The 27,820-nt window shown below is 43.7% G+C and overlaps 1 protein-coding gene across 2 annotated transcripts; it reads right to left on the reverse strand.

The window, feature by feature from the left end:
* Nucleotides 1-478: 478 nt before the first annotated feature.
* On the reverse strand, nucleotides 479-26,691 carry PLEKHS1 (pleckstrin homology domain containing S1). 2 transcript variants are annotated; one of them, XM_054035877.1, is made up of 15 exons: nucleotides 26,606-26,691; nucleotides 23,576-23,621; nucleotides 21,166-21,254; nucleotides 20,960-21,066; nucleotides 19,178-19,312; nucleotides 17,539-17,614; nucleotides 16,916-17,026; nucleotides 15,982-16,092; nucleotides 11,794-11,904; nucleotides 11,354-11,457; nucleotides 9,811-10,020; nucleotides 8,920-9,021; nucleotides 5,957-6,092; nucleotides 3,814-3,882; nucleotides 479-2,003 (listed from the first exon to the last, which is right to left on the reverse strand). In XM_054035877.1, exons 2-14 carry the CDS (start codon nucleotides 23,604-23,606, stop codon nucleotides 3,814-3,816), a joined length of 1,392 nt encoding a protein of 463 aa, XP_053891852.1. In that variant the 5' UTR covers nucleotides 23,607-23,621; nucleotides 26,606-26,691; the 3' UTR covers nucleotides 479-2,003. The 2 variants fall into 2 exon arrangements, with proteins under 2 accessions (XP_053891852.1, XP_053891853.1); XM_054035878.1 differs by lacking the exons at nucleotides 479-2,003; nucleotides 3,814-3,882 and having other exon boundaries at nucleotides 6,005-8,697.
* Between the last annotated feature and the right edge of the window lie 1,129 nt (nucleotides 26,692-27,820).

Here is a 27,820-nt window from a genome sequence, read left to right on the forward strand (position 1 = left end):
TTATTCACCCTCTTACAGGCATCTATTGCATTAGATTACAGGAAATCACAGTACAATAAATGTGCAGCCTGTTAATGTTTTAACTAATCACGTCAATTAACGCTCCAACCTCCCTTCCTCCTTGCTGCCCTAGCCGGTGAGCCCAGTTTTGCAGATGCTGACACACCTAGAGAGTTGCTAGATATTATGGCAGACACTGGCCGCAGGCACCGAGTGGGTTAGCTTAAGGCATCGGCAATGTGAGCCGATTTTGGCACTCCTGCAGGATTGCCATAGATTTAGGCAGGCAGCCTTCTTAAAGCCGGCAGAGCATCTGCTGCTAACTACCTCAGTTTCTGGTGTCATGTGGCCCTAAGCACTGCATCAGAAGTTCACTGCTTTTAAAAAAACCCACCTAAGGTAGTTCTAAACTTACACCAGGCTGGCTAGGACAACACACAGTAGAACGTAATGGCTACAAAGGCACATACATCATTCATACAACATATTATATTTTATATAACACTTCTTAGATTAAACGAGAAGGACCATGGTTCAGCTGTGAACAGCTCAGAGAACTTTAAAATTAAAGGTAAAACACCTAAAAGTGATCTAAAAATAACACCTCTAGACCTAAGAATAACACAAGTCTAAAGTCATTGCCTTTGGGCCTTCCATTGCTAGAAGGGAGTGTTGGGGTCATAATGGGAGGTAGGTGGGTATCTCCCATTCCCATTAGTATAGAGTTGCTGTTCCTAGCCCAGAAGGGACATGAGATATTGAATATTTAAGCCATGATGCTTGTAGGTCTAGAAAAGTTGTTATTGGACCCCGGTTGTATATTGCCCATCCAGGGCTTTGGGCAGGTGTAATTCTGGGAAATGATATACTTGGGGAAAGAAAGCAATACTTCTGTGGCAAGTCCATTTTTGTTTAAAGGGGTGTGTGTGTTTGAAACCCCAGAAAGGTTTGGAATGTTAGAGCGAGTCCCACTGGGATAATTTTGGGCAGGTGATGCAGTCATAGAAATGTGTTAAATTGCATCACATCCCTGTGGAACATAGCCCATGTCCCTCTAATTCATCACATGGCTCTCACCTCCGTGTTTCATAGCTGGAATACAATCTGCATCACAAACAAAATCACACCATGTAACATTCACTGTAATGCACATCTACACCGTATACAATCTGACATAAAAGTAAGAAGCAGCTGACAATGACTTGGTAGCATCTTGGTTCTGACTCGCAAAAGCGGGAAATAAATCCCAAATTATCTGAAATACAAATGAACATGCAGTGCTAGACAAATCTACCAAAACTTCATGTTGCCATAGGAACAACACTATTGCCATAATAGTGAGAGCTGTAACAGAGAGATACAGAGTGCATGGTTCATTTTCTGCTTCAACGGATATATGCAAACTTCCCTGCAGTAGTGTTTTTCCAATGACAACTACAGACAAATCATATACCCCTTAATTCCTCACTTCACAAACATTTGCTTCGGGAAGTGGCAGGAAATTACTTCTAACACCATTTCTACCTCCTTTGTTCCTCCCTAGTTGGGGAAAGGAAGTTAGTTCTTTGTACTGCAATTCAGTGGCACGTGGCCATTTTCAAGACTGGAAGATTGTCTTGAAGGCTGATTTATCTGCAAAACCAGAGAAGACTCCAATCCTAATTTGGTAGAAAGTGATCACATCCAAAGCCATCTTAGCCATGAAAAATCTAGTCCTCTGATCAAGTAACGGCGTTGTTGCGGCACCAGTGATGTTGGTCAAAAAAGACAATTTAAAGAGAAGCGGCCCCACAACCACTTTGAACGAATGGAAGTTCTTCAGGCAGATGTTGTCCTTTTCCTTCTACCTTCAGTGTCACAGTTGATGCCTTCTAAATAGGACCCATATCTCCCTATGTGTTTATACAGAGCACAACACAATGAGGCATCGGAGTGCAACTGGAATAGAAATATTAAATGATGATCCTTCCATCTTCAGGAATATGCACATGGCAACCACTTATCTACAAAACAGAAGAGAGAGAGACTTGAAAACCTTCAGAAATTGACCTTCTGAGCGGAAATAAAGTGAATTCATTGTATAAACATTATTAATCATTATGATTGGCTTCACTGATACTGTTTCAATCTTGTTCTAGTTGGCATAATAAATTTGACCTACTCTCAAGGAGACCATGGCAAGCAAGGTGTTCCCTGCTTTGTTATAAGACTCTTTTGAATCCGTATATGTTACAACAGAACATGATCACGCTTGTTTCGGTAAGCAGAAGTCCCTACAGCATAGGACAAGGTCGACTTTTAGCACACATTAGAGGGCACCACTACAGAGGTTTCCATATCAAGAAGAGAGAGATACTTTTGTCTGGAGAGCATTGCAAATCAGGCATATTTGCAAGATAGCAGGAGTTTGTGTAACTTCAGTCTCTTGTACTGCAGCTGCACGTAGCCAGGAATATTGATGTGAGATATCCTTTGTTGGGGAAACAGATAAATCTCTGGAAATTCCACTATGATGTGCCCTCTTTTCCTTTATACTGAAGTGAACGTAGGACTTTGTGAAGGCAACAGGCTGCTACTGCTTAACTATAGAACTGAGAGCCACTCCAGTTTTCCCAGCTTGAATCCTGACCTGGCTTAGTTCATACTCCACTGCCATTCATCCTCACTCCTCTGCCCTCATTGCTAACTCAGGTGTCGAGCAATTGTGATCGTGACTCTTGTGATGTAGTAATGAAAAGTCTGTCTCTCTCAGACAGCTTGGCAACCTGGGGAAGCCCTCAGATTAAAGTCTGTTCACACACGAGCCAATTGTTCATGGCTCCTTATGCTGCATTGCATGGCAACTCGCAGGAACCCTCACTGCTTTCCTGATCAGTGTGTGTTCTGCTCTGAGCGGTGACTCTTCCAGTGTAGGCCAAACATCTGTCCCCAACCCCTCCCCGTATTCATCTAGAGCCTGGTGCAGCTCGTACTGAAGCCCAATAGGTTGGATCAGGCTCCCATCTCCCAACCAAGTCTACTGTCCAGGACCTCCTGATGTCTTTTTTGTGGCTGTAACATGAGGGGCCCCAATTAAAACCCTGCATCCACAGAGCATTCTACTGCCCAGGCACGTGTCCAGTGCCACCGCTCTTAAGTTGTGCTCCACTAAGCTGGCCTCCTGCCTTCCCAGAGCAGGACCCAAGGGAAAACGTGGCTGTGTTCCAAAGGTAATTTCCCCCCTTCTCCCACGCTCATAACTGATGAATGAGTTTAATGGGCAAACAAAGGTGAGTCCAGATTATGCAGTACACAAGCTTAGATATCAGGATTTGACTATCAAGTTTGCTACAGCTATTCTGTTTGATTTCACGGTTAACAGTCATCTGCCCAAAATATTTAACTGGGACTTTAAATGGCAAATCAAATCCAAACAGTCAGTTCTTACTCTTTGTAGAGCTGCACATAACAGCGATAGCTCTGACTGGGGAAGGCTATTTGGAAGGATTGTGTGGTACTGAATATGAAAGCACGATTTCTTTATCACATGTTATCCCTTTCCCCTACCCTTTGTCTGCATGTCTGTTTAAGCACTTTGGGGAAGGGACTATACAACTGTTTGTACAATCCCTGCACAATGGGGTCCCTATGCACTACTGCAATAAATGGGATTAATAAAAACATAGATTTTTTTCCCTTCCTACACGAACTCAAGCCTCACCTCATGTAGAATAAACGTGTATTGCTTTGAGCACAGTGAATTACATTACTGCCAGGGTGAGAAGAAACAACCTCTTTTGTGTTAATAGGTGCCATTAAAATGGTGGCACTTACCTAGGAACATGAGCATCCTTTAATATGGAAAATGTCTGAATCTGGAATCCGACGGACAGTAAGTTTCACCTTTAAAAAAACAAACCAAAACGCACACACACACAAGGGTCATCTTGTTATAGCTCAGTAAATCCACATCTGATAAAATATCACTGCTCCCCCCAGCCTCCCTCCCCCCACCCCCCACCTAAATGCCCTTATCTATTAACCGTGTTATTTGTATTGTCTCTTGGGATAGGCTTTCTATTGCTCAGGCTACACTGGCATTGGGTGACCTCAGCAGATCCAAACATAAAGGTACCCGTATGGGGGGCGGAGATCACGAGTGTCAAGACTGCAGCCCAGCTGAGAGTAGGGTGACCAGATGTCCTGATTTTATAGGAACAGTCCCAATATTTGGGGCTTTGTCTTATATAGGCGCCTATTACCCCCCACCCCCGTCCCGGTTTTTCACACTTGCTGTCTGGTCACCCTAGCTGGGAGAAATGTAGCTCTCCACATGGGACCCAACGCTATGTACTGTGAGGGCCTACTCAAACTTCCAGCCCTGTTCCAGAAGGTGATGAGTGTTGAACAGGGAGTTATGCCCAGTGGTTAGAGAAGGGGAGTCAGGAGTCCTAGGTTCTCTTCCCAACATTCTGAGAGTGAGTAAAAGCATCCTATGGATTGAACACTTCAAGCAACCTCTTACATACACAATAAACAGGTATTTCCTTAACCCAAGAAGCCAACAGCCTAAAGGCTTGAAACCAAAAGATACTGAGCACCTGTAACATCCATTGACTGACTGCGTGAGATTTATAGCTGCTCAGCATCTCAAGAATCACCGTGTGGACACTCTGGCCCTTCCATTCCATGGGAGTCTGGGGTGCTATTGCAAATCAGTACAGAGTGGGATTTTGGTGTTGATGCTACTGATGAGTTCCTCCTATGCCTGGAGCTAAGACAGCAGTGGTTGTGGTGGGTTTTGTGTTCACAACCACCTTTTGTGCAAATGGTCTCAGCATTTCTTAGGTGGCCTGATGCTTTGCCCTTTGTGTTACTTCGCATTCATGCTCTCCCCAAGGGCAGGCTAGGGCTTAGTCAGGTGATCTGAGGTGGAGCGGAATCAGGTTATAGCTAAGGCTAAGGAGGAGGCACAGAGAAGGCATTTAAGATTTAAAAAGGAAAGCTATTGGACACCAGAGGTTGTACCGAGTGGAATCCTCAAGCCTGAGGCTCCTGATCAGAAATGATTTTTTCTGTTGCTTATAACTTCATTAGCATCCAACCAATTAAAAAAAATAATTCAATCGACTTTGGGCACGTAAATAGCCCTTGTCACACAAGTCCCAAAGCTGAATGATTTTGCACTGGGGTAAAGGGTGGGTATAAACCCCTGCAGAGCTCAAAAATGGCAAAAAGAAGTTTGCTCTGTTTTTCCCCCCCCAAAAGAAATTCCCCATTTGGGACAGAGCATGCATGGAAATCATCAGTCCCAAGTGTGACCTGTGGGCAGTTATCAGTGAGTGAAAACACAAGGTTATAAGTTAAACTGTTCTGCAACCTTAACTATACAGATATGTCCATTTGTACGATGGAGTGGGTGCCATGAATCGACTGCCAAGAAAGGGTTAACTCTCAGTGGGTGTCTGCCTTTTATGAAAGGTGTCATGATTTCTTGCCAGCACTGCTGTGTTATGCATTTGGATCTCTTCCTGGCCAGAGTCACAACCTTTGGAATCCTGCCCCAGGCTAATCCCCCAGTCATATGATGGTGATCAGTATCCATTTAGATATTGCTAGGGGGCAAGAGATGTGAGGGAACACGGCTAGTCTCAGCTACTCTTCATAGTTCCTCAGGACAAGAGTGAGCTCCTGAAACTTTGAGGCTTGGATTGGCAGAAGCCCTTGTAAGATCATAATCATAGAACCATAGAATATCAGGGTTGGAAGGGACCTCAGGAGGTCATCTAGTCCAACCCCCTGCTCAAAGCAGGACCAATCCCCAACTAAATCATCCCAGCCAGGGCTTTGTCAAGCCTGACCTTAAAAACCTCTAAGGAAGGAGATTCCACCACCTCCCTAGGTAACCCATTCCAGTGCTGACCTGACCCCCAAAGCTATGTCTCTTCTTCCCTGACCAATCACCATTGGGGCTTACCTCCTGTCTCATGGACCTGCTGACAAACAAGGAAACCTCATCAATGCTTTGTGTGCGCAAGTCATTCACAGCCACTATGTGATCCCCATGGTGAAATATACAGCCTAAGCGGCAGGGACCCTTCCAATGCGAGACGCTAGAGAGGCGGAAGAAGAGACAAAGAGCATGAATGGGATTGTTTGGGCCCACTGTCCAAACACAAATGACAGGTCTGTTTCACTCCAGCTGTGCTGCCCGGCCCTGCACAAAATAGGAAGCGGTAGACGGATTAAAAGGGATAATTGCTTTTTGGTCTGATTTTTGGTTTTAAACAAACTGCTTCATCCATTCCAACCAGTACGTCCAAAGGGATCTGATTACAGGTCATGCAGCATTGTCATCCCTTAATCTAACAGGTCTGGGTTGGGGAGGGTCACCAGGCAGTGAGGGGATTTACCCTGTTTGGTTCTGTACAGTGTGGGGACAAAAAGAAGAACAGGAGTACTTGTGGCACCTTAGAGACTAACAAATTTATTAGTGTGGGGACAAACACTCTGCTGATGTAACTACACTGCCTCTGATGCAGAGAAGTTAGCCCTTCATTTACCTGAGTGACTCTTTCCAGGCCAAATTTGCAGTCCAGACTGAACTAAAACTTGGACATCTGAACAGCAGGATCAGAGCTTTGTGGCTGCCCCTGTAAAGGGATGCATCAAAACTCTGCCTCCAACTACCCCAGTGACAATTTCAGTAGACTCCCTTAGAATCCTTCAGCTGGCCTCTCTTTGCTGCTGATCTCTCCTGGCTTCTCCTGGCGGATTAGCAGCCTGGGAGCCCACTGACCCCTCGATCTGATGCTCTATTCCAAAACTGTTGCCAGCTGAAACCAGCCAAATCCTTTCAGTACGAATTCCCACTAGGGTTGCCCTGGGTGGTTAGCCCCAGATCCAAGTTTTGCAGCTGGGCCCCATCTCAGATTCTTTTGTGGTGTTTCCTGCTCTCGCTGATAGGGGCTGAAAAAGCTATTTCCTCCAGACCCGCAGTGCCGCTGATAAGTGTGGTACATCAAAGCCGCGGCGAGAGCCAGTCCTACCGCTGAGCAGAAGTGAAAGAGCAAGAGGCGGCACAGCAGGGGGCCAGGATGAGACACTGAATTAATCTTCCACGCAGTCTGTCCTTTACCCCTCTCCTCTTTCCTTTCTCCTACTTTATTGATACTGAAGATCTAGGGAGAGGACTGACTTCCACACTACCTACTTACACTGCACCGCTGCTGGGAGAACTGATACCCTCCAGCCCCCAGCATCCAAGAGTGACAATGTCTGGCTGCTGGATGGACTATTCCCAGTGCTGAAAATGGTTAGCAAATCCCTGGCGGCCAGCAGGTCTATGCTGGGACTCCCACTCAGGTCAGCCTGTCTGAAACAACTCAGTAGCACTTTGCACTTACAGTCTGCATTTAACCCGAAGCTGTCTGCCGACGCTTCTTATTTAAATCACACCACAGCCATGTGAGATAGTTTGCTCATCTGTGCATAGTAATATTAACCTGCGGTGCAGAGAGCTGAAGTGATTTGCTTTAAGACCCGGAGCAAACAAGCGATTCATCTGGGAGTAGAATCCAAGAGTCCTGCCTCCTAGGTCCTTGCTCCAAATACGAGCCCATAATCTTTTTGATGCTTTGAACAATCAAAGCACACTTCCCCCCCCCCCCCCCCCCCCACACACACAAAGATTATCACATCTTTGCACAAAACCGCCTCTTGATTAGTGGTAGCCTGGGGTCAGAATCGGACACTTTGTGCATGCCACTGAATTTTCCTGGGTTGCAGCTTCCCCATCCATAATATGTAGATGATAATGTGTCCAACTGTACAAAATGCTGGGAGATTTTTGGTAGAAAAGTTTTATTTATTGGTATTTAACCAATTTAAAAGACACACTCCCTCTGGCCATATGGACTCATAGATTTTAAGGACCGAACGGACCATGGTGATAAACTAGTCTGACCTCCTGCACATCACAGGCTACAGAATCTCACCTACCCCCCTCCTGTAACAGACCTGTAACCTCTGGCTGAGTTACTGAAGTCCTCAAATCATGGTTTAAATACTTCAGGTTACAGAGAATCCACCATTTACTCTAGTTTAAACCAGCAAGTGACCTACAGAGGAAGGTGAAAACCCTCCAGGGTCTCTGCCAATCTGATTCAGGGGAAAATTCCTTCCTGGCCCAAAATATGGCAATGAGTTAGACCCTGAACACATGGGCAAGATCCACAAGCCAGATACCTGGGGAAAAAATTCTCTGTAGTAAGTCAGAGTCTGCCTCATCTTCAGACATTGGGGATTTTTGCTGCTAGCAGTTGCAGATGGGCCACATGCCATTGTAGGCAATCTCATCATACTATCTCCTCAGTCTTGAAACAAATCAATTTTTTTTTGCCTAATCTGCTCTCCTTGGAAGTCTGTTCCAGAACATCATTCCTTTGATGGTTAGAAACCTTCATCTAATTTCAAGCCTACACTTGTTGATGGCCAGTTTATATCCATTTGTTCTTGTGTTAGCTTTGGCACTTAACTTAAATAACTCCACTCCCTCTCTGGTATTTATCCCTCTGATGTATTTATAGAGAGCGATCATATCTCCCCTCAGCCTTCTTTTGGTTAGGCTAAACAAGCCACGCTCCTTGAGTATCCTCTTGTAAGGTAGGTTTTCCATTCCTCTGATCCTCCTAGTAGCCTTTCTCTGCCCTTGTTCCCCTGAGAGTCACATAAACACAAGTCAATTTACCATATGCATGAAGGACAACTGACAATTATGCCATTCATGCTGATATTAGAAGAATAGCCTTTTAGGCTAATGCTTTCCCAATGGTTACTACACCCTGCCTGACACACAAGAAATACCTAGCTCTTATATAGTGTTTGACAGGCATTTACATCTGGACAAGTACCCACCACCATAAGACTTAAAGGCCCTACCATATTTGTCCTGCTGCTTCAATAAGCGTTAGATTACTGGTGACATCAGCATGAGGGATGCAAATATCCACCTCTTGTAGTTGGCTGTCATCTGTGACTTTACTGTAAGAGAAGATGTTGTAGACAAGTCAGACTCTACCAATCAGACAACTGAAGCACATACTCACTAATGCTAGGAAGTAGAGTTCATTATTGTTTCCTACAATCTGTCCTTCAGGGCATTATCCAGCCTACTGTTAAATCTTGCAGGTGCTGGATTTGCCAGCATTTCTCTTGGAGAACATTCTGCTCCATCAGATCTCACCACTAAGAAGCTTGCCCAAGGTCTAGATGATGGGGAAGCTGTGGCCCTTTTTTATTTCTAACACAGTAACCACCTTTCTGCTTGGATGAGATAGGTTAAAACAGGGGGTTTAATAGGCAGACTCTTCTGGCCCTGATCCTGAAAGGCATTTAAATGCTTAACTCCCATTGATTTCAATGCTTAAACACCTTCTAACGCTTTTACTGCTGTTTTGTGCTAGAAATCACACTCTTCACTATCTTGCAAGAGACAAGGAAGTAGATAGAAAACTTCTAATTGTGCATATTAAAAAATAAATACACCACCAGTAAACGCTTTCCAAACACGATCAGGGCCTTAATCCCCTTTCTCATCCCAAAACAGACCTTAAAGAGCAACAGCGCCTATTCTTAAAGGTGTTATGTGGTGGGTTTGGTTTTGATCTGGCCATCGCAAATTCAAAGCTCACAATTCTTACATTCATCCATTTCTGGTTTGTGTGATATTGATTAGAACAAGGAAGAATGCTGCTATCTCAAAGATCCGGGTCTAATAGAATCCTCTTTAAAAGTAATTACATTACATATTTCAGCCCAAAACATCCTTACTTGATTATTATAGATAACTGAACCACTGATAGTGACGATACATTTGGCTTTCTCTCCTGGGTTAGCTGCTTATTAGTACTGCTTTGCGTGAGCTGTTGTTGGTTTCCATCTGCCTCGCAGTTTCTTAAATCTATGCTATTTTCTTGACTTCTGGGAAGGGTCAGGAATTCATCACTTCTGCATGTGGGCTGGGGTTTCTCTTCAGGCAACCTAATGAAGAAGAATGCTAATAAAAAATGCACTGGGTTGGCATGTCAAGTCACGGTTACTCTTGTTGTGTTTGAAGTTGTGTCAAATAGATGTCAGTGAGGCAAAGAATAACAAGTTCTTGTAGTGAATTGAATGGCCAAAATTACAGCTAAATCAACTAAACTGGCCTCCTAAAAATGGAACATAAAAACCAAAACACTTACAATATTGAAAGAATATTTATTAAAAATAAAAACCATTCCAAGCAACATGGTTTAACAAGGAAAAGGAGTATAGATTGTTGGCACTGCAATATACTGGCTTGTGTGAGAATGCATAATTGACTTCTACTGGATAGAATGTGTCAGACCTGCTCAAATGCTTGTCAGATTATTTGTTGCGCCTTCTAGTGGCTGGAGGTCCGAAAAGAGGTGTAATTAGTACCAACAGTTAATGGAGAGATCCTTTAACTCAAATGGGACAGGCTTGTGACTTGGAGTGCAAGGTCTTGAGTTCTATTCCCAGTTCCACATATAACATTAATAGAACATGTGCAATTAAATAATATTGTAATAAACTGGTGTATATGTGCATGAGTACGTACTACTGTCTTCAATTGGCTAGAATCAGAATTGTTCATCTGTGTGTCACAAGTATTAATGACTAACAGCCAATGGACATTATCCTATAACTCAAGAGTTAGGAGAATAATATTTTGGAACTGGAGGATCTGACTTCTTTGCTGTTGTCACTGAAGTTCTTAGTGGTCACTCTCTGGTGCATAGTGAAAGCTGTGAAGTTTCTATGTGACCATGGATTAATACTCTGCACTTCTGTACTGTCTTTCATGTGACAATACTGATGCATATTGCAAACATCAAGCCATAGAGCACATCTATAAAGTAAGTAGTATTAGACCTGTTTTATAGGTAGGAAAATTGAGGTACAGAGAGGTGACTTGTCTAAGATTACCCAGTGAGATAGTGGCATACCAGGAAACAGTTCTTTCTTAACAACTACGCAACACTGCCTGCTCTAATGAGTGTCTGGCTTGGGTGTCTGTGAATGTACGTGGCTGCAGCTGTTACATTGTTTAGCCCAGAAAAAACATCAGTCAACTTCTTACAGAGCCACATTTTATTCTGTGTAAGCCTGTCAGGATGTCCTATTGGATGAATTTGTGAAATGACCTTGAATTTCACTCTGGTAAATGCCCCCCATAACCCCAGAAAGGCCTCTCCCAAACAGCCTGCGCTCTGTAGATTTCCTCATATAGACAGCAGGAATGCAGCTCTGGCCGTATCGTGACATTGCATTGATTTTTTTTTAAATACTAAAAGAAAGTGCTACTTACAGAGGTTTCATCGACACGTACAACTTCCTGCTGAGAGGATCCTCATTCTCCACTGGGTTGTGTGATTGAACTGGGGGATCAGACGTTGATAGCTCACTGTCCAGCTGTTGAAAACGAAAAACAACATGGGAGGTAAACGTTTTCTCTCTACATCCACCAAGGAGTCCCCTTGGCTTCTTTATGTAGTGTCCGTTTGTGCTGTATTGTGCTAAAACAGCTCAGCCAAACCTCAATTAACCAAAATACCCAGCGAATCCCAGCTTAGACGCCCTCTTTCCCAAACCAGTGTGCACTACGTTGTTCTTCGCTCCCATTGTAATTTCCTGCTTGCCAATGATTTGGGAGTTTGGTACTCGAGCAACCTTGCTACGATTGGGTTTGGACAACTGAATATTCTCTTGGAGCAGGATCAACAGAGAAACCTCCCTGATGTGGCTTACCTGTGCTAGAATACTGCTTGGAGAAGCATAATAGTCTTCCCCTTCCTCTCCGGTGTTCTCATCTGAGTCCAACAGCAGCTGACTTATGTTGGTCTTTTCAGAATTGTTATTCTGTATTTAAAAAAAAAAGCTTCCATGTTTAATAGGACATTACATTCTCTACATCTGACATCTTCTTTCCGTTTACTTGGAAAAATCCATTGGGAAGGGTTGTGGGAAGATTTGCTCTTCAAAGGCAGAAATAATATCACCATACATCTGACTTCTAAACAAGGCTTCTGTCTTTGTGCTCAGTTATACACTCAAGCAGCTGCATGTGCAAAGCTGTGAGTATTAATATCATTTACTGTAGATATCTAAATAGCTGACTCGTGGAGGCGATGTTTGTACCTGCCATTGACTGCATATGCAAAAATAGCTGCTGTGTTCAAAAATCAGGTCCAATGGTCAAAAATGTACACATGATGTTGTGTCACTTGTGCACACCAGGGCCCAAATCCTCAAAGTTATCCAGATGCTTAACGCCCTTGACAACAATCTTTGAAGATCTGTATCAGGGTTCTTTGCTACAGACCCAGTCCTGATGTCCTCACTTAGACAAACCCCCTCATTGAAATCTAAAACAGGCTGGAAAATGTCAACTTTTTTCAATGAAAAGGAGAAATGATTCATTTTTGATCCCCACTATTAAAAGCAATGGGAGTCTTGCCTGGATAAAGAGTGAATTATTGGCTAGACAGCAGTTTGAGCTATTGACTTGCAAAGTTCAGTGGGCTGGAAGCTATGCCTGACTATCTGAGAGTAGAAATTGAGCCCAGTATATGCTGGGTGTTTTGCTTTGCCCTCAGTAAGAGCTAGCACAAAATGGTCCTTCATAAAGACCAGGAGTATTTGACAAGTCTTGGAAGAACAAGTCACTTCTTCAAGCTAAATTTGCCATCCTTTCGTTCCCTCTCACTCATTGATCTGATTGTCCTGCAGAGTATAATTAATATTTAGCTTCTTCTCAGTAAACCTCTCCATGCCATGTTTGATGCATTCCTTCTTTATCTCTCTCTTACTTCTTCCATGGCAATAAATTTTAAAGCTACTAAATGTGCCACCGAATATATTATTGTTTTCAAGATAAAGTAAACTAATTACCCTCTTTCTTACAGGGAAAAGGAGGAGACTGGCATTGAATAGAAATGAGGAATGACCAATCGATTTTTTGTGTGCCTTGTGGGTAGTCACTGATTACAAAACAAAGGGTGGCACTTATTGGAGCCTAGAGTCAACACAGGTCCAAAAATGTTCCCATAAAAGCCAATGGGAGCAAAGATGGGACTCTACACTCCTGATCCAAGGTTCACTGAAGTCAGTGGAGACAGACGCCCCCTTGACTTCAGTGGACTTTCAATGAGGCCCTACTTGAACAAGATATCTAAGGGCTTGATTCTGTAAGGTGTTGAACATTCCTGTGAAATGCTGAGGTCTCTCAGCTCCTGCTGACTTCAGTGAGAGTTGAGTGCTTGTCACTAGAGCTGGCTGGGAATTTTTCAACTAACCGTTTTTTTCGTCAAATGCTGACTTGTCAAATCTGAAAGAGTCATGCAAAATGGGTCATTTTTGACCAATTTCTCAATTCAAAATATTTTTTGGAAAAAAACCCAACAGTTTTGAAACTGTCAGTTGTATTTTTGACATTTTTTTAAGTGAAAAATTCCAGTTTTTTGGTTCAAAACAACTTTTTGTTTCAAAATTTAAGCTAATTATAGTTTAACTCTTTTTTAAAAACCATCACAAAATGGAACATTTAAAAAAAAGTCTAAATGAAACAGTTTGATTGAGCTAAACAGAATCTTCTGGGGATCGTTGATTCATGAAAAATTAAGGTGGTTCTTTTTCGTTTGGGTTTTTTTGTTTTTGTTTTTTTACTTTTTGCCCTGATTTGGAATGGGAATCTCTTTTGAAATCTCAAATTTTTCTGGGATGGGAAAACTATTTCCCTCCTAGTTCTACTCCTTCCAGGTTTGAGCCCTAAATTACACCAACACATGCATATCTAAATTCTCTCTTGCTAAACAAATGGAATAATCTTATTTGGCATTATCACAGATTCAGGACAAAAATGGAATGCAGGGGATATACTGCAGCAGTGCTGGATTTCAAAAGGCATTTGATATAGGCCCTGATTCAGCCGCATGCTTAAGCACACACCTAACTTTAAGCACTTGAGTAGTGTCATTTAACTTCAGTGAGAGTATTCTTAAAGCTGGGCATGACTTGAATACAGAACCTTGTTGAATCCAGACCATAGTGGCACATCATAAAACTAGGAAGAAATTGGATAAGTACCACACAGATTAAAAATAGCATAAAGAGGGATGTAAAACTGGCTGAATAGTGATCTGTGGGGAATTGTTACTGTTAGTGTTCCCCCACCTGGAGTGCCTATCAGGAGTTCTGCCAAGAATATAAGCCCTTTGGGAGTCCTTTTCATTATGTGTGTGTGCAGTGCCTAGTACAGTAAGGCCCCCATCCTGAGTGGGGCCTTTAGCTGCTACTGCAATACAAGTAATAAAATCTTAATAAATATCTTAATACAAGGGGTTAGTAGCGGGGAGTGGGAGTCAGGACCCGGGTTCTTTTTAACATATTCATTATTTAGAGTATGTAAATTCAACTTGGAATTAGTTGTCATGGGAACCAGAGGGACAACAAAGATATGGGTCCCTGGCCTCAAAGTGTGGAGTGACTTGGATAGATTAGGGACTAGAGCCTGCAACCCCTCACTCAGGTGAATGAGTCCTTACACAAGTAGACTCATTCATGTCTATTTGTGAGAGTCAGGATTAATTACCCGAGGAAGAATTTGCATGATCGAGGTCTACAATAGTGAGTCACTAGTAATTCAATGCAATCTAATACCAGTAAATGTAGAGTCATACCTCTAGAAAAGGAAATAAACACAAAGGTACAAGCCAGAGACGGCTGTCCAAGTAGCAATACGTGCAGGAATGATCTGGAGCTGATAATATTGTACTAAGAAATTTATTCTCTCTTATTAGCTGTTGGGCAATGCTATAAATTGTACTTTCCGCATAGTCTCGAACAGAAAACAGAGCTCCCTGCCATACTCCCCCAATCCAAACTGAAGGCCATGTGAAGTCCCTGTGCGCCCCACCCCTCCTGTCCACAGCCAGTCAGCCCAGAACTGGCATCCGCAGCAGAAAGGGACTTCTGCGCTGCCTGCTGCACAACATGGGCACAGCGTTTGGGTCCAAGGCAATACAAACCTGAGAAGGATTCGCAGGTAAAAGAGAAGCGGGTGAGCCAGAGGTCTGGTCTACACACAAAATAGCACCAGTTTAACGAGTGGTGTAATTTTAATCTGATTTAGTTAAACTGGTGCCACTGTCTGTGTAAACACTCCTATTTTAAGCCTGGCTGAAATCAGTTACAGGTGTAAACTAAGCCATGCTAACCCTAAGCCAGGTTTATGCTGATTCAAGAGTATTCATACAGGGCTGGGCACCCAGTTTAACTAAAGAGGTTTTGAATCAATTTGAGTTAAACCAGTGCAATTTTTGTGTGTAGACAACCCCTGAGAGATGCTAGAAAGACGATTCAGGAAGAACATGGGCACAGTCTACAAATATGTTAGCAAGGACAGAGCCTCGGCTTGTGTAAATTGTTGTAGCTCCATTGAAGTCAATGGAGCTGTGACAACTTGCCCCCACTGTGAGGGAAATCTCAGTCATGCTCTCGGAAGGGGAAGGAGCAACTGTTAGAGCTACACAAGAAATAATTACAGCCAGTTAGAAAAGGTTAGCAGTTGGAGTCAGTTAGACTTGCTGGGGAGGTGGTTGAGTCACCGTTCATACAGATATTCAGGGTAGATGAGGCATGACAATAAAGCTAGGTCTACACTGCAGATTAAATCACCTCCCTGAGTGACAGAAGTTACACTGACATAAGGCTGGCGTGGACAGCGTTACGTTGGCGGGAGAGCTTCTCCCACTGACATAGCTACCACTGCTCGCGGGGGCTGGAGTAGTTAAGCCAATGGGAGAGCTCTCTCCTGTTGGCTCAGAGCAGTTACATGAGAGAACTTACAGCGGCACAGAGTAGTGCCCTACGTTAATGAGCATTCCTGCAACATTTACATATATAAGAGGCGTTCCAGGCCCCGCTAGCTATGCTCACCAGGCTTGGAAGAAGAGGTGCTGGTAAACTGTGGCGAGGCCGCTGTTTAGGGAGACCACGAGAGCCAGGATCTGAGTGAGGCCTTTTCTTGTCGTCTGCAGGATCTTCCACCTGCACATCAAAGGAAAAACATTGACAACCTGGGCAGAAGTATTGCAGGTGTTTTATTGGCATGGTCGGTTGGTAACAGAGCACAGTCTGTATTATGCTCCCTCCAGACCGTTGTTACACTCCCTGTTTGTGTGGTACTTTGTGACTATACTAAGCACTGTTTTCCAGGCTGCTCTTGATTTACTTTCTCTAGACAAATCTACAGGCACACCAGGAAAGCAGCAGTACTTTTTTCCTTTCTATTTAAATATTGAGGAGGGAGGGGGATTGACAAAGGACAGTTAGGTGCCCAACTCCCATAGGAAGTCAATGGAAGTCAGACACCTACCTCCCATTTGTGCCTTTGATTATCTCTTCAGACCTTAAATCCTAACCACCAATCAGGAACTTCACCGGTGGCAGCAGTGGAAGCATCCTGCACTTGGCTTTGGTAAGATGTGCCAACGCTGATGTGCGGGGACCTCCTTTAGGGATGGGAGGGTCATTCAGTCTCCAAGCCCATCATCCTTGGCCCATTTGCTAAAATGGCCAGTGAGGTTTCCAGCTGAGGCCATCACCATCCAAACCCCCCACCTTTCTTAAATGCAGATAGGCCAGGAAACAAACCTGACAGCGTGAGCCTTTTACAGGAATTCTCTCACATTCAAGCCTCAACATCTACTTTCCAATCCCAAGAGAAAGCAAAATGTTCCTGTCACTCCTCTGGCCTGAGTGCATGCTGCCCCGAGCTCAGGAGAACTTCCTTTTCATGGAGAGGTTCAATTATACAAATCAACTATCACATGTAGCCCTAGCAGCAGAATCATTAGCAACAGCCCCTTACTTCACCGCAGTCACTCGGAATCTCCTCGTGGGTGCTCAAAACTGTTTCATCGAAGGCTGGTGGCGAAGAGAGGGACCGACCTTTGCTTCTCTGAGCTGAAGGATTCTGGTTCTAGGAATTCAGTGACAGCAGTATGAGGACCGATGGGTCCTTGGACAAAAGTCTGCTCTTAGAAGCCCATGTGGTTCCCAATGATGCAGAATTTTAGCTCCAAGGCTCAAGAAATGAGAATTAGGGATACATTGTCATTCTGTGAGATGACGGGGGAAATTCACCCCTGCACAAGGCCCATGTACTCTTTAAGTCCTGTGCACTTTACTTCTACAAGTACATGTTTCCTAATGAACAAGAGATTCTTTAATGTTTAAGTGGGTCTTAAGTGGTGAGCAGGCATTGTGCGGGTCCTCTACACAGGGGTAGATCTCACCGTAAAGGAATCTCTTTTTCATGACGGAACTGGTGTTATAGGGAAAGTGCACTTAATATACTTAGGGTCTATACCAGCAAATATCAATGTACAGATTCCCTCTCTTCATAAATTACTAATGAAATTACAAACCGCTCTCTTTAAAGAGGCTGATTTGTGCATTTAACAGCTGACTTTTTTTGTACTATAACATCACCTGAGCAGAGCATCCATCGTCTTTTGCCTCCATGTGGGCTGAAGATAGGGAAGTGAACCAGTCCTCAACTTGTTCCCTGCGGGTTGGAATGACGAAATGAAAAGTCCATTATTATCATGCACAAGAAAAAATAAATGGTGCATCTGTGTCTTCCTAATGGCTTAAACCTACATCCACTGACGTCAATGGGAGTCTTTCCATTGACTACGGTGGGCCTTGGATCAGGCCCCAAAAAGGCCAAGCAGGGAAAAGCTGTCTCTTCCTTACAATGCTAGAGCACTGCCTTAGCGGAGTTCACTCTGCTGTAGTGTGGTGGCCTTAGGGAATTGTAGGAGTGTGGCCAGCAGATTAAAAAACTATGGAGACCCACTGGCCAAAACGTCCCCTGATAGATCGGTGCTGTGGGGAGGCTTCTGTTTCTGTAGCCCATTCAAAACCAAGTTTGGGCTATGCATAGGTGCATATGACTACAGCCCATTACACAGAGCATTGGCTAAAAAGGCCAGTGAGATTACACAGTGGAAAGATGGTCTCTAAAAGCTCACTTCTGCCATGTGTGGAGAATTCCTGTGAGGTGCTTCTCAGGCTCCACACCATGTGATTCACAGGAATGCACAGCAGTCCATAGAAGATGGCCTGTGACTTTCAGAAATATGTTTAAACAGGCAGACAGAAAAGACTAACGTATGGTCGCATTGTAAGACAACTAAGAAGGAGATGCTGCATTTTGTTCACAAGTAGGACTAATTTGATGGGCTCTGGAACTTTTCCCACTAGATGACTAGGGAACAATGCACTGCGTGAATGCATGCTTGAATGCTAACTGGTATTTGGCATTTTTTCTCTTTGGGCTCAGGTATGTTCTTCAGGCTTTGGTTAGGAGTACAGTGTACCATCCTGCAGTACTTACTTTGATGAAAAACACTCTCATTGACACAGCTGCAGGAGGGGAAGAAAAGGGAGAAAAGCTGGGGCAAAGCAGTGGGGAGCCCCTCTACAAACATGCTCTCTCCTGACCAAATTTCTATTGGCTGTTGACGCAGCATTAATTCCTGTTCTTTAAGAACATGAGAACGGCCATACGGGGTCAGACCAAAGGTCCATCTAGCCCAGTTCCTGTCTTCCGACAGTGGCCAGTGCCAGGTGCCCTAGAGGGAATGAACAGAACAGGGAATCATCAAGTGATCCTGTCGCCCATTCCCAGCTTCTGGCAAACAGAGGCTAGAGACACCATCCCTGCCTATCCTGGCTAATAGCCATTGATGGACCTATCCTCCATGAATTTATCTAGTTCTTTTTTGAACCATGTTATAGTCTTGGCCTTCACAACATCCTCTGGCAAAGAATTCCACAGGTTCTTTCTCTGTTTTCCACCTGTGGAGTGGTAGTAGGTTCTAGGTGCAGTGGGGACATGTGCGGGAGCCAGGCAGCTAGGGGTTAACCCCTGATTCATTCCCCTACAGTCTATTCTCCCTCTGGACTGTAGACGATGATCCTGCCCTATTTCCCCCAGAGCAGGCGTGTCCCCTACAGTTGATTCCCCATGAGCAGGGCTAAGAATTTCTTTCCCCATGGATCCCAAGAGCCACTTGTTTTGGTGGCTATGCCCTCTGCCATCTCCCCTCCTTGCCACGAGTACCTGTCCTTCGCAATGAGGTAGTAATCCCTGCTCTCTGTGTTGATGGATAGCACTTCCTCAGGGTGGCATTTGAACATCTTCCTTACTGCTGTCATCTTCTCATAATTACTTATGCCAATCTCAATATTTGAAATCCTGTTGGACATGCATATGAAACATTTACTTATATAAGGCTTATCCCATGCATTGATGCACACTGTGAAATGATCATCCATAAAAGCAATGAGGATCAAGGACTTGCTAGATCATTTCTGTGCTATTGCTTAAATAACTCTTCCTCTGGGATTAATTAATCATGTTTACTACAGTGGTACCTCAGGGCCAGCCAAGAATGGGGCCCCATTGTGGTAGGCACTGTTGTAATGATTACAGCATTTTTTGAGACACAGCCAACATTAATAATAGAGCTGGTTGAGAAATGTAAGGCCTTTCCACAGAAAGGTTACACAAAAGTCAATACATACATAAAATAAAAATGTGCTGAGTTTTCAATGGAAAAACTCCCACAATGTTTGTTTTTTGAAAATGGAAAAAATTCAATTTTTTGATCCTGAAACTACTTCTTCCTTCCTTCCTTCCCTTTTTTTTTAAATCAGAAAATTTTAAAAGAAACAAAAAATATTTATCAACTGGAGGGGAAAAGGCTATTTTTATATTCTTAAAAGAAAAAAAAACAACCCCACAGCTTTCTGGGTGGCATTATACTGTTACATAATTAAAAATAACACTTTTGATTCAGCCAGCTGGAAAGTTTTCAGTCATAAAGAATTCCTTAAAGAGAACTGCACTGTTTGCTTTCTGATAACGGAAGAAGCACAACAGAAATATGAGGACTATGGGGGAGGGAGAAGGGCCCATCCAAAGTTCTTTGAAGCCAATGTAAAGACTCTTGTGCACTTCAGTGGGCTTTGGATCAGGCCCAAGGTGGAGAAAACATTGGACAAGCCTTATTGTTTCTGGGCCCGATCCTGCATTTCTTATATATCCCAAACACCCAGGGCTAGAGTGTGATCGGTTCTTGTACATGCAGCCCAAGGGCCAGGGCGAGTGCTCAATGAACCTCCCAACCTTTCCGTAGCCTGCCCAAAGAACTGTGCCCAGTGCTGTGCAGTGACTAATCTCTTTGTGAAGTGCCACGGTCGCATGCTATCTCAGTGCTGGTGGGAAGAGGCAGGGCAGCCTGTGCCATCCCCCATATAATCCCTCCCTGAGCCCCCCACAAGGGGCCACTGCCTAATTGACAAAATTAGGCCCTGCTAGGACTAGGTAGGTATCTGGAGTGCACAAGGAGAGTGGGATCAGGCCTATAGTGTGTATCCAGCTGAAATGCACCAGCCTCGGGCCAGTTTCTGAAAGCCCTCCCAAAGCTGAAGAGATCCTTCCATGTAAAGTCCCAATGTGGAGAAAGGTGCTCGTCAACATCAGTGTGGCAGAATCCCTTTGCATGTAGGAGTACTTGGTGTTGTCCTTGGGGAAGATAAGGGACCTATGACTGTAGGTAATAGAAGCCTTTGTTTTAGCGGTGTGCAGCTGATACAATACTTGGATCCTTTACACAGCCGTAGCTTGGTTTTTGTATATATAAATCCTATTAAGTCTATCAAATAATACAACACTCTTAAGCTCTTCCAAAGCCTACTGAAGTCAGTGGGAGTCTTTCCATTGACTTGCAAGGACTATGGATCAGACCCTAAATCAGCAGCAAAAGGTGAAATCTGTGATCTCATTTCAGACTGCTGAAGTGTGGTTTAAGAGAAAAAGTGATGAACTTCAGATACCTACTGGTCAATTGCAATGAAACCCTTTATCTGTTGGCCTTTAAGGTACTTCAGGGTGTAGCATCTCTCGCTAGACTTGCACAAGATGAAACCTCGCTTTTTCCAAGAACTCTGCAGAAAGGAAAGTTTGCCTCGATAAACCTCAGAACAGCAGAAATAACAGAGGTTTGTTAAGGGATTGCTGGGAGAATGACTAATTTGGGTTTGTACCTGTGTAGTGAAAAGCTGAGGCGGTGGGGATTTGATAAAGTCACCGTGCTTACAGACTTCATCCTCCTGAAAAAATGTGACTTGATTTCCTACCAGACAAAGAGAAATGAATGGTACCGTCACTCAATTTGTTGTTAGTTAATCTCCTACATGGGCCTGCTTGCAATGTGTTGCTGAGCACTGGGCTTCCGTGCTTAAGAAGCCATGAAACCTGGTCGGTGAGAAGACAAGCACAAATAACGGCTATAAAATGCAGGGTCCGACCACATTCCCATTTCTGTTGATTTTATTGCTGCCGACTGCCCCAAAATTGTAAACACAGAGTCGTGATTACGGACAATGTATTGCATTGAGGAGGTGCAAGGGTCTGTGTTAGGTCTGGTCTAATTTAATTTCTTCATCAGTGATTTGAAAGAGGGAGTAAATAGCACACTAATGAAATTTGCAGATGGCATTCAATTTGGAAGAGTGACAAACACCAGAGAGGACAGAAAATACTTTAGTGCAAGGCAGGATCTAACAAGAGGAGCAACTTGGACAGAAAGTAAAATGGGGAAAACGCAAGCTAATGCCTCTGGGCAAAACAAATCCAAATACATAGACTCATGACCCAGCATGCCGTGGCAAGCTAGCTCAGTTTGTGATCACTGGGTGGAATTGACTAATCAAAAGCTAACTCCTTCCTATTTAATGTGCTTTGCAATTCCTCAAAATGGCCTGTACATAAGCAAGTTCTAGTCTTAACTCTTTATAACCTGGAAGCCAGTCTTTAAGATGTAGATTTATTTTTAAGGTGCCCAAGGACTATGTGGAGGCAGCTGGAGAGCCTATAAAGGTCACGCCTTCACCCACATCAAACCCCATCTTGGACCTATCTAAATATATATATATACCACCACACAAATATTGTGACAGACCCAGACCAGTGGGATACATGAGTCTGGTAGAGGGCAAATATACTGGTCACTGGATGAGTAGTTTTCTGTTCCCTGAGAGCAGGGGCTGCACTACAGTAATCAGGAACCTGCTAGAACCAGTTAAGGCAGGCAGGCTAATTAGGACACCTGGAGCCAATTAAGAAGAAGTTTCTAGAATCAATGAAGGCAGGCTAATCAGGGCACCTGGGTTTTAAAAAGAGCTCACTTCAGTTTGTGGTGTGAGTGTGAGGAGCTGAGAGTGAGAGGGTGTGCTGCTGGAGGACTGAGGAGCACAAGCGTTATCAGACACTAGGAGGAAGGTGTTTGGAGGAAGTTTTACAGGAGGCACTATAGACAGCGGCAGTCCACAGGGCCCTAGCTGGAACCTGGAGTAGAGGGCAGGCCTGGGTTTCCTCCCAAACCTCCCAATTGACCTGGACTGTGAGTTCTTCCAGAGGGGAAGGTCTCTGGGCTGTTCCCCAACCCACATGGTGAATCTCTGAGGCAAGAAAATCTGCCAATAAGTGCAGGACCCACCAAGATAGAGGAGGAACTTTGTCACAATACACTCTCTCTCTCTCTCTCTCTCTCTCTCTCTGAAGTCAAGGGGAGTTTTGCCAAGGGGAGTTTTGCCTTAAGAAAAGCCATGAATGTCTTGGAACTACTGAACATGTCTCCTACTTGTTTGGTTTAGTTCCTTTACACTAGTGGTCCCCAAACTGGGGGGCATGGAGGAATGTTTGGGGGAGGGATCCAGGCCAGTCCCCAGGAGGGTGAGGAGGGAGTGCCCCTGGGCCTTGCTCTGCCTCAGCTCTGCTCTGGCCCCACCCCCAGCCATGGCCCCAGCTCCCAGCCCTGCTCCCGCACCCGGCTGCTGACCCTGACCATGGCCTGGCAGTGGCTCAGTGGCCCGGCAGCAACTCCACTCCCGCACCCGGCCCTTGGCCCAGCTGTGGCTTCAGCCTCAGCCTTGGTCCCTGGCCCCCAACCATGGCTGCAGTTCTGGCCCTGGCCCCAGCCCTGACCAGAGCCCCAGCTAGTGACTGCAGTTCTCGGAGAGGGGGAGTGAGTGAGGTGGGTGCAGACAGAGATAAGGGGGTACAACATAAAAAGTTTGGGGACCACTGCTTTACACTGTATCCATCTCAAACTCAGTCCAAACCAAGTCTGACAGGGATGGGGAAAGATGCTGTTTTTTAGGGGAGAAGGCTGCATCGGGGCATGTGGTTACTGGGAGAAGCCACAGAGGGGTGGAATTATAGCATTAACATATGGTATATGCCAATTTAACCTCTCACTTTTTTGTATGCTGCATTCCTTTCCTGTGTGTTCTATGTTGTCCGTTGAAATGTCTTTAGGAAAGAGACTTGCCTCATTCCATCTCTGTGAGATGCCTAGCACCTCATTGGTGGGGATGTTACATAACTGTAATAATTTGAAAGCTGGAGCAAATAATTTTCATTTGACAAATCTCAGTAGATTCTAATTTGTACCTGTGGAGTTTTTTGTAGATTTGAAAGCCATTCCGATTGCTTCAACCTGGAAAATCAAAACAAACAGAGATTTAGGGCTAGATTCTTTCACCTTGACACGAGCCGAGCAGTGCCTTTGTTGGCAAGGATCCCCCTGGCAGAATCTAGCACTTAATAAAGAAAACACTTCACAAACTTTCCCGAAAATGATCAAGTATCTTTTTATATAGACCAACGGGATTCGCTTGCCACCAACGAAACCTGCCCAAAGAGTTTAACTTTCTGTCCCTTTCACAAACAAACAGCAACTGTAACCATGAAACAACGTTTATTATGAGTATTTGTTTCTGGCAGTGTCCAGTGTGATTGGCATTGAAAAACAGAATGATTTTCAATGGGAGTTAGGAAGATCTGGGCCCATAACACACAACAAAGGTAGGCATACATTTTATAGACTCGGTATTTGAAGGAGAACATCTGTTCTCCGTTATCTTGGTATAAATTCAGAGTAACTCCTTTTCACTGGAATTACTCCACATTTTCATTGGTGTAATTGAGACTGCACTGTGACCAAGAGAAGCTAAGTGATCCACCCAATGTTATATAACCAGTGAGTAACAGATGGAAAGAGAAGCTGTCTAATAGTAGGGCAGAATTTTGCAGAGGTGCTTTGAGGTGTATTTCTAACAGCATTTAAAAAATAAGTTTTTTAGGAAGACCAGACCTACATCAGAATCCTAATGTGGAGCTGAACCCTGAAGAAGGTTGGTGGTAGGAAGTGATTTTAGATGAATACTCCATTTGCTGTATTTTTGTTGTTGCTTTAGGTATCTTGCCTTTCAACACTTTTATCCCACTAAGAACTCCGTTTCTGCATCATCACAATCACAGCTTTGTCTTCCAGCTATACTTTGCCTTCCTATTTCTTTGCAGTTTGGGTTGAGAGCAATGAACTTGTGCCAACCGGTTACTTTGTTGTGTGTATGTCACCATCCTTCATGTGCTGGATGCCTTTGCATTGTGTTACAATTAATCATAGAATATCAGGGTTGGGAGGGACCTCAGGAGGTCATCTAGTCCAACCCCCTGCTCAAACCAGGACCAATCCCCAGCTAAATCATCCCAGCCAGGGCTTTGCCAAGCCTGACCTTAAAAACCTCTAAGAAAGGAGATTCCACCACCTCCCTAGGTAACCCATTCCAGTGCTTCACTACCCTCCTAGTGAAAAAGTTTTTCCTAATATCCAACCTAAACCTCCCCCACTGCAACTTGAGACCATTACTTCTTGTTCTGTCATCTGCTACCTCTGAGAACAGTCTAGATCCATCCTCTTTGGAACCCCCCTTCAGGTAGTCGAAAGCAGCTATCAAATCCCCCCTCATTCTTCTCTTCTGCAGACTAAACAATCCCAGTTCCCTCAGCCTCCTCATAAGTCATGTGCTCCAGCCCCCTAATCATTTTTGTTGCCCTCCACTGGACTTTTTCCAATTTTTCCACATCCTTCTTGTAGTGTGCGGCCCAAAACTGGACACAGTACTCCAGATGAGGTCTCACCAATGCCGAATAGAGAGTTAATGATCACTTCCCTTGATCTGTTGGCAATGCTCCTACTTATACAGCCCAAAATGAGATTAGCCTTCTTGGCAACAAGGGCACACTGTTGACTCATATCCAGCTTCTCATCCATTGTACCCCTTAGGTCCTTTTCTGCAGAACTGCTGCCCAGCCACTCAGTCCCTAGTCTGTAGCAGTGCATGGGAGTGCAAGTCCTTCCACTTTTATTGAAAAACAAATCTGGTCTCTTTCATTTGTTTCCCTTTTGTAGGTGACACCCTCAGTTAGATACCGTTCTGTTCTTTCACTTGGGAAGCAGTTCTCAATAGCCCTAAAAAGATCCACTGTTACTTGTAAATTCAGATCTGCTTCTCATAATAACTTTGATTTGACCTGGCTATCAGTTATAGCACCAATAACTAATCAATCTGCCACATGTAGTTGCAATCCTTCCCCTTGCCAGGAAAATCGGTAAGTGTTGCAATTTCCTCCTCTAATGTTCAGCCAGGTTCCCTTCCAGACTGAGGGATTCAGGTGGCTTCTTTTGCTCCAATTTTATCAGACACTGTGTGACAGAGACGTGGGTGGTAAGAGATTGCTCTTTATTTTCTGGCCTCAGTCTCCTGCCATTAACTTCTTGGGTGACCCCAACCACTCCCTTGTCCCAGGATAGAGATCGAAGCAGTTAACTCAGGTGGCTGTTGTTTCAGATGGGCAGACAACCCACTGCAAACCTAGTGTCATTACAGACCTCGATAGAGAATTTGTACTTTTTTTTTTTCTTTTTTTGGAAACGTGTTTTTGCCTTGAGAGGGGGCTTTGTAGTTAAATGCTATGGCAGAATATCTGTTATCAAATTTACTGAATACAATTTTCATCCATTGCCCTTTAAAACTACAAATACAAAAGTTGGCACATGGGAGAAAAAAACAAAACAAAAAAAAGAATGTGTAGCCACTTGCATTCTACCTCTTCGTTTTAATATTACTTTGACGCCCCTTTTGTTTCAATGGATGGCTCAGGAAAGCTCTTTAAAACCTGATTAACAAAGTCTTCAGAACTCGCAAATGCTATAACATTCACAAAAGCAACATTCCATGAGTTTACAAAGGGAGCGGGAAAAAAAGACTCGTCTAAATTTGAGTAAAGGTCAAGATACGTCGGTAGAAAGACAAAAGAAACTAAATTACAATAGGGCTCTTAGTCATCCACATTATCTCAATTGATACTTTGTAAACCAGTTTAATCATTGAGTTTAATCATTTTCTTTAAATGGGAGGGGGGGCGCGGAGGACCTTTTTAAACAGAGAAGATCTCATTCAGGATAGACAATGGCAATTTCATGATTCTACTTCCTCAGGCTTTTGTTTTAAGAGATTTGATTTTTTTCAGCCTTTAAAAATGGAAATTAAGTCCTGCAAATGAATTAAGAAGGAGATTAATCTTAAACTTCAAACATAACCCTGTGAAAGACAAACAAGCTGTATTAGTACTTACAGGCAACAGCTGTCTACTGTGTAGATGATCTTAGAAACATGCACCTTTATATGTTCACAGATCCACTGTACCGGTCTCCCAACCAGACTGTTCTGTGTTGCTGCCCTACACTGCGACTACCTACTTATACCAGTCAGCTAAACACAAACAATGTGAAATATGACCCACAAGGAAATTCCCAAGCTTCCACGGTATGGCACATTTTACCAGAGTAGGTTAGTTGAATGACAAATTGTTCAAAAAGGGGAAATCCAGGAGATTAATATACATTAATTAAAAAAAATACATGCTTGATTTAGCCATAAATGTCCCCCAGGCAAGAGAAAAACAATGATAATCTTGTTTCAGCTTTCCTGTTGGTCCATATTTTAGCTTGGCACGAGCCTGACATTTTGCTTACTATATCATTCTTTATAGATGATGTTATTTTACAATCCAGCAAACATTTAGGAGTCTGAAATTATAATTTAGAACTGAATGTACAGCCCTTGAAAGATAGAGCAGCCTTCCCTACACTACCCTGTCAATGCACTTCCAGCCTGGTAGGGAGACACTACCTTAGAGGTGTCCCATGCCTGTTCATTGGCTTCTCTGCTGAGATATCCAATAGGGGTGCTAGTTGTAATGAGTTTAGTCACTCTGATACCTGCCCACTTAGAACCAGGTTGTCCAACAACCCATGTCACATAGGTCACCAAAAGGCCTGTTAAATGGAATATCGCTACCAAAATGCTCTCTGGCTCGTTATGACTCAGTCATCTAGTCAAAGATATTGGGTCAGATTCTTTTCTCCTGATTGGTTACTTTGCATTGTTCAGACAAAGTGAAGGAGCTAGAATGTGAACATAGGTGGTCAGCTTAGAATTCCCCTGGTGGGAGACTATTTGTGTCTGTAGAAATCATTCAAAAAGAATATTTGCAGAAATAATTTCAAGTAATACTCCATCTACACACAGAAATTGGTCCCTATACTTTAAAGTTTTTTTTCCCTATAAGTCAAGAAGCCTCTCTCTCTTTCTTCAAATTCCTCCACAAAACCCTTTTCTTTTGGATAACTTTCCAAAGTCGACCTCCTCTCTGGCATTATCTGCACACACTGTAGGTTTGATCTTTGATCTTTATATTGTATTTGCTGGAATTGGAGTGAAAGATGATTGGGGCTGAGCCTTTGTCTTTTTCTTTCTTTCTAAAGCAGCACATACACTTGCTATGCTC

Source organism: Malaclemys terrapin, chromosome 7 (genome assembly GCF_027887155.1).
Source record: "Malaclemys terrapin pileata isolate rMalTer1 chromosome 7, rMalTer1.hap1, whole genome shotgun sequence".
NCBI lineage: Eukaryota > Metazoa > Chordata > Testudines > Emydidae > Malaclemys > Malaclemys terrapin.

Bases quoted from the DNA above. Each gene is read 5' to 3' on its own strand.
- PLEKHS1 (XM_054035877.1), bottom strand. From the start codon at position 23,606: ATGGCTTTCAAATCTACAAAAAACTCCACAG. The intron at 21,067-21,165 runs GTACAAACCCAA...TCCTTTCTGCAG, and splicing joins CTCAGCTTTTCACTACACAG to AGTTCTTGGAAAAAGCGAGG. The intron at 11,458-11,793 runs GTAAGCCACATC...CGTTTTCAACAG, and splicing joins CAAGCAGTATTCTAGCACAG to CTGGACAGTGAGCTATCAAC.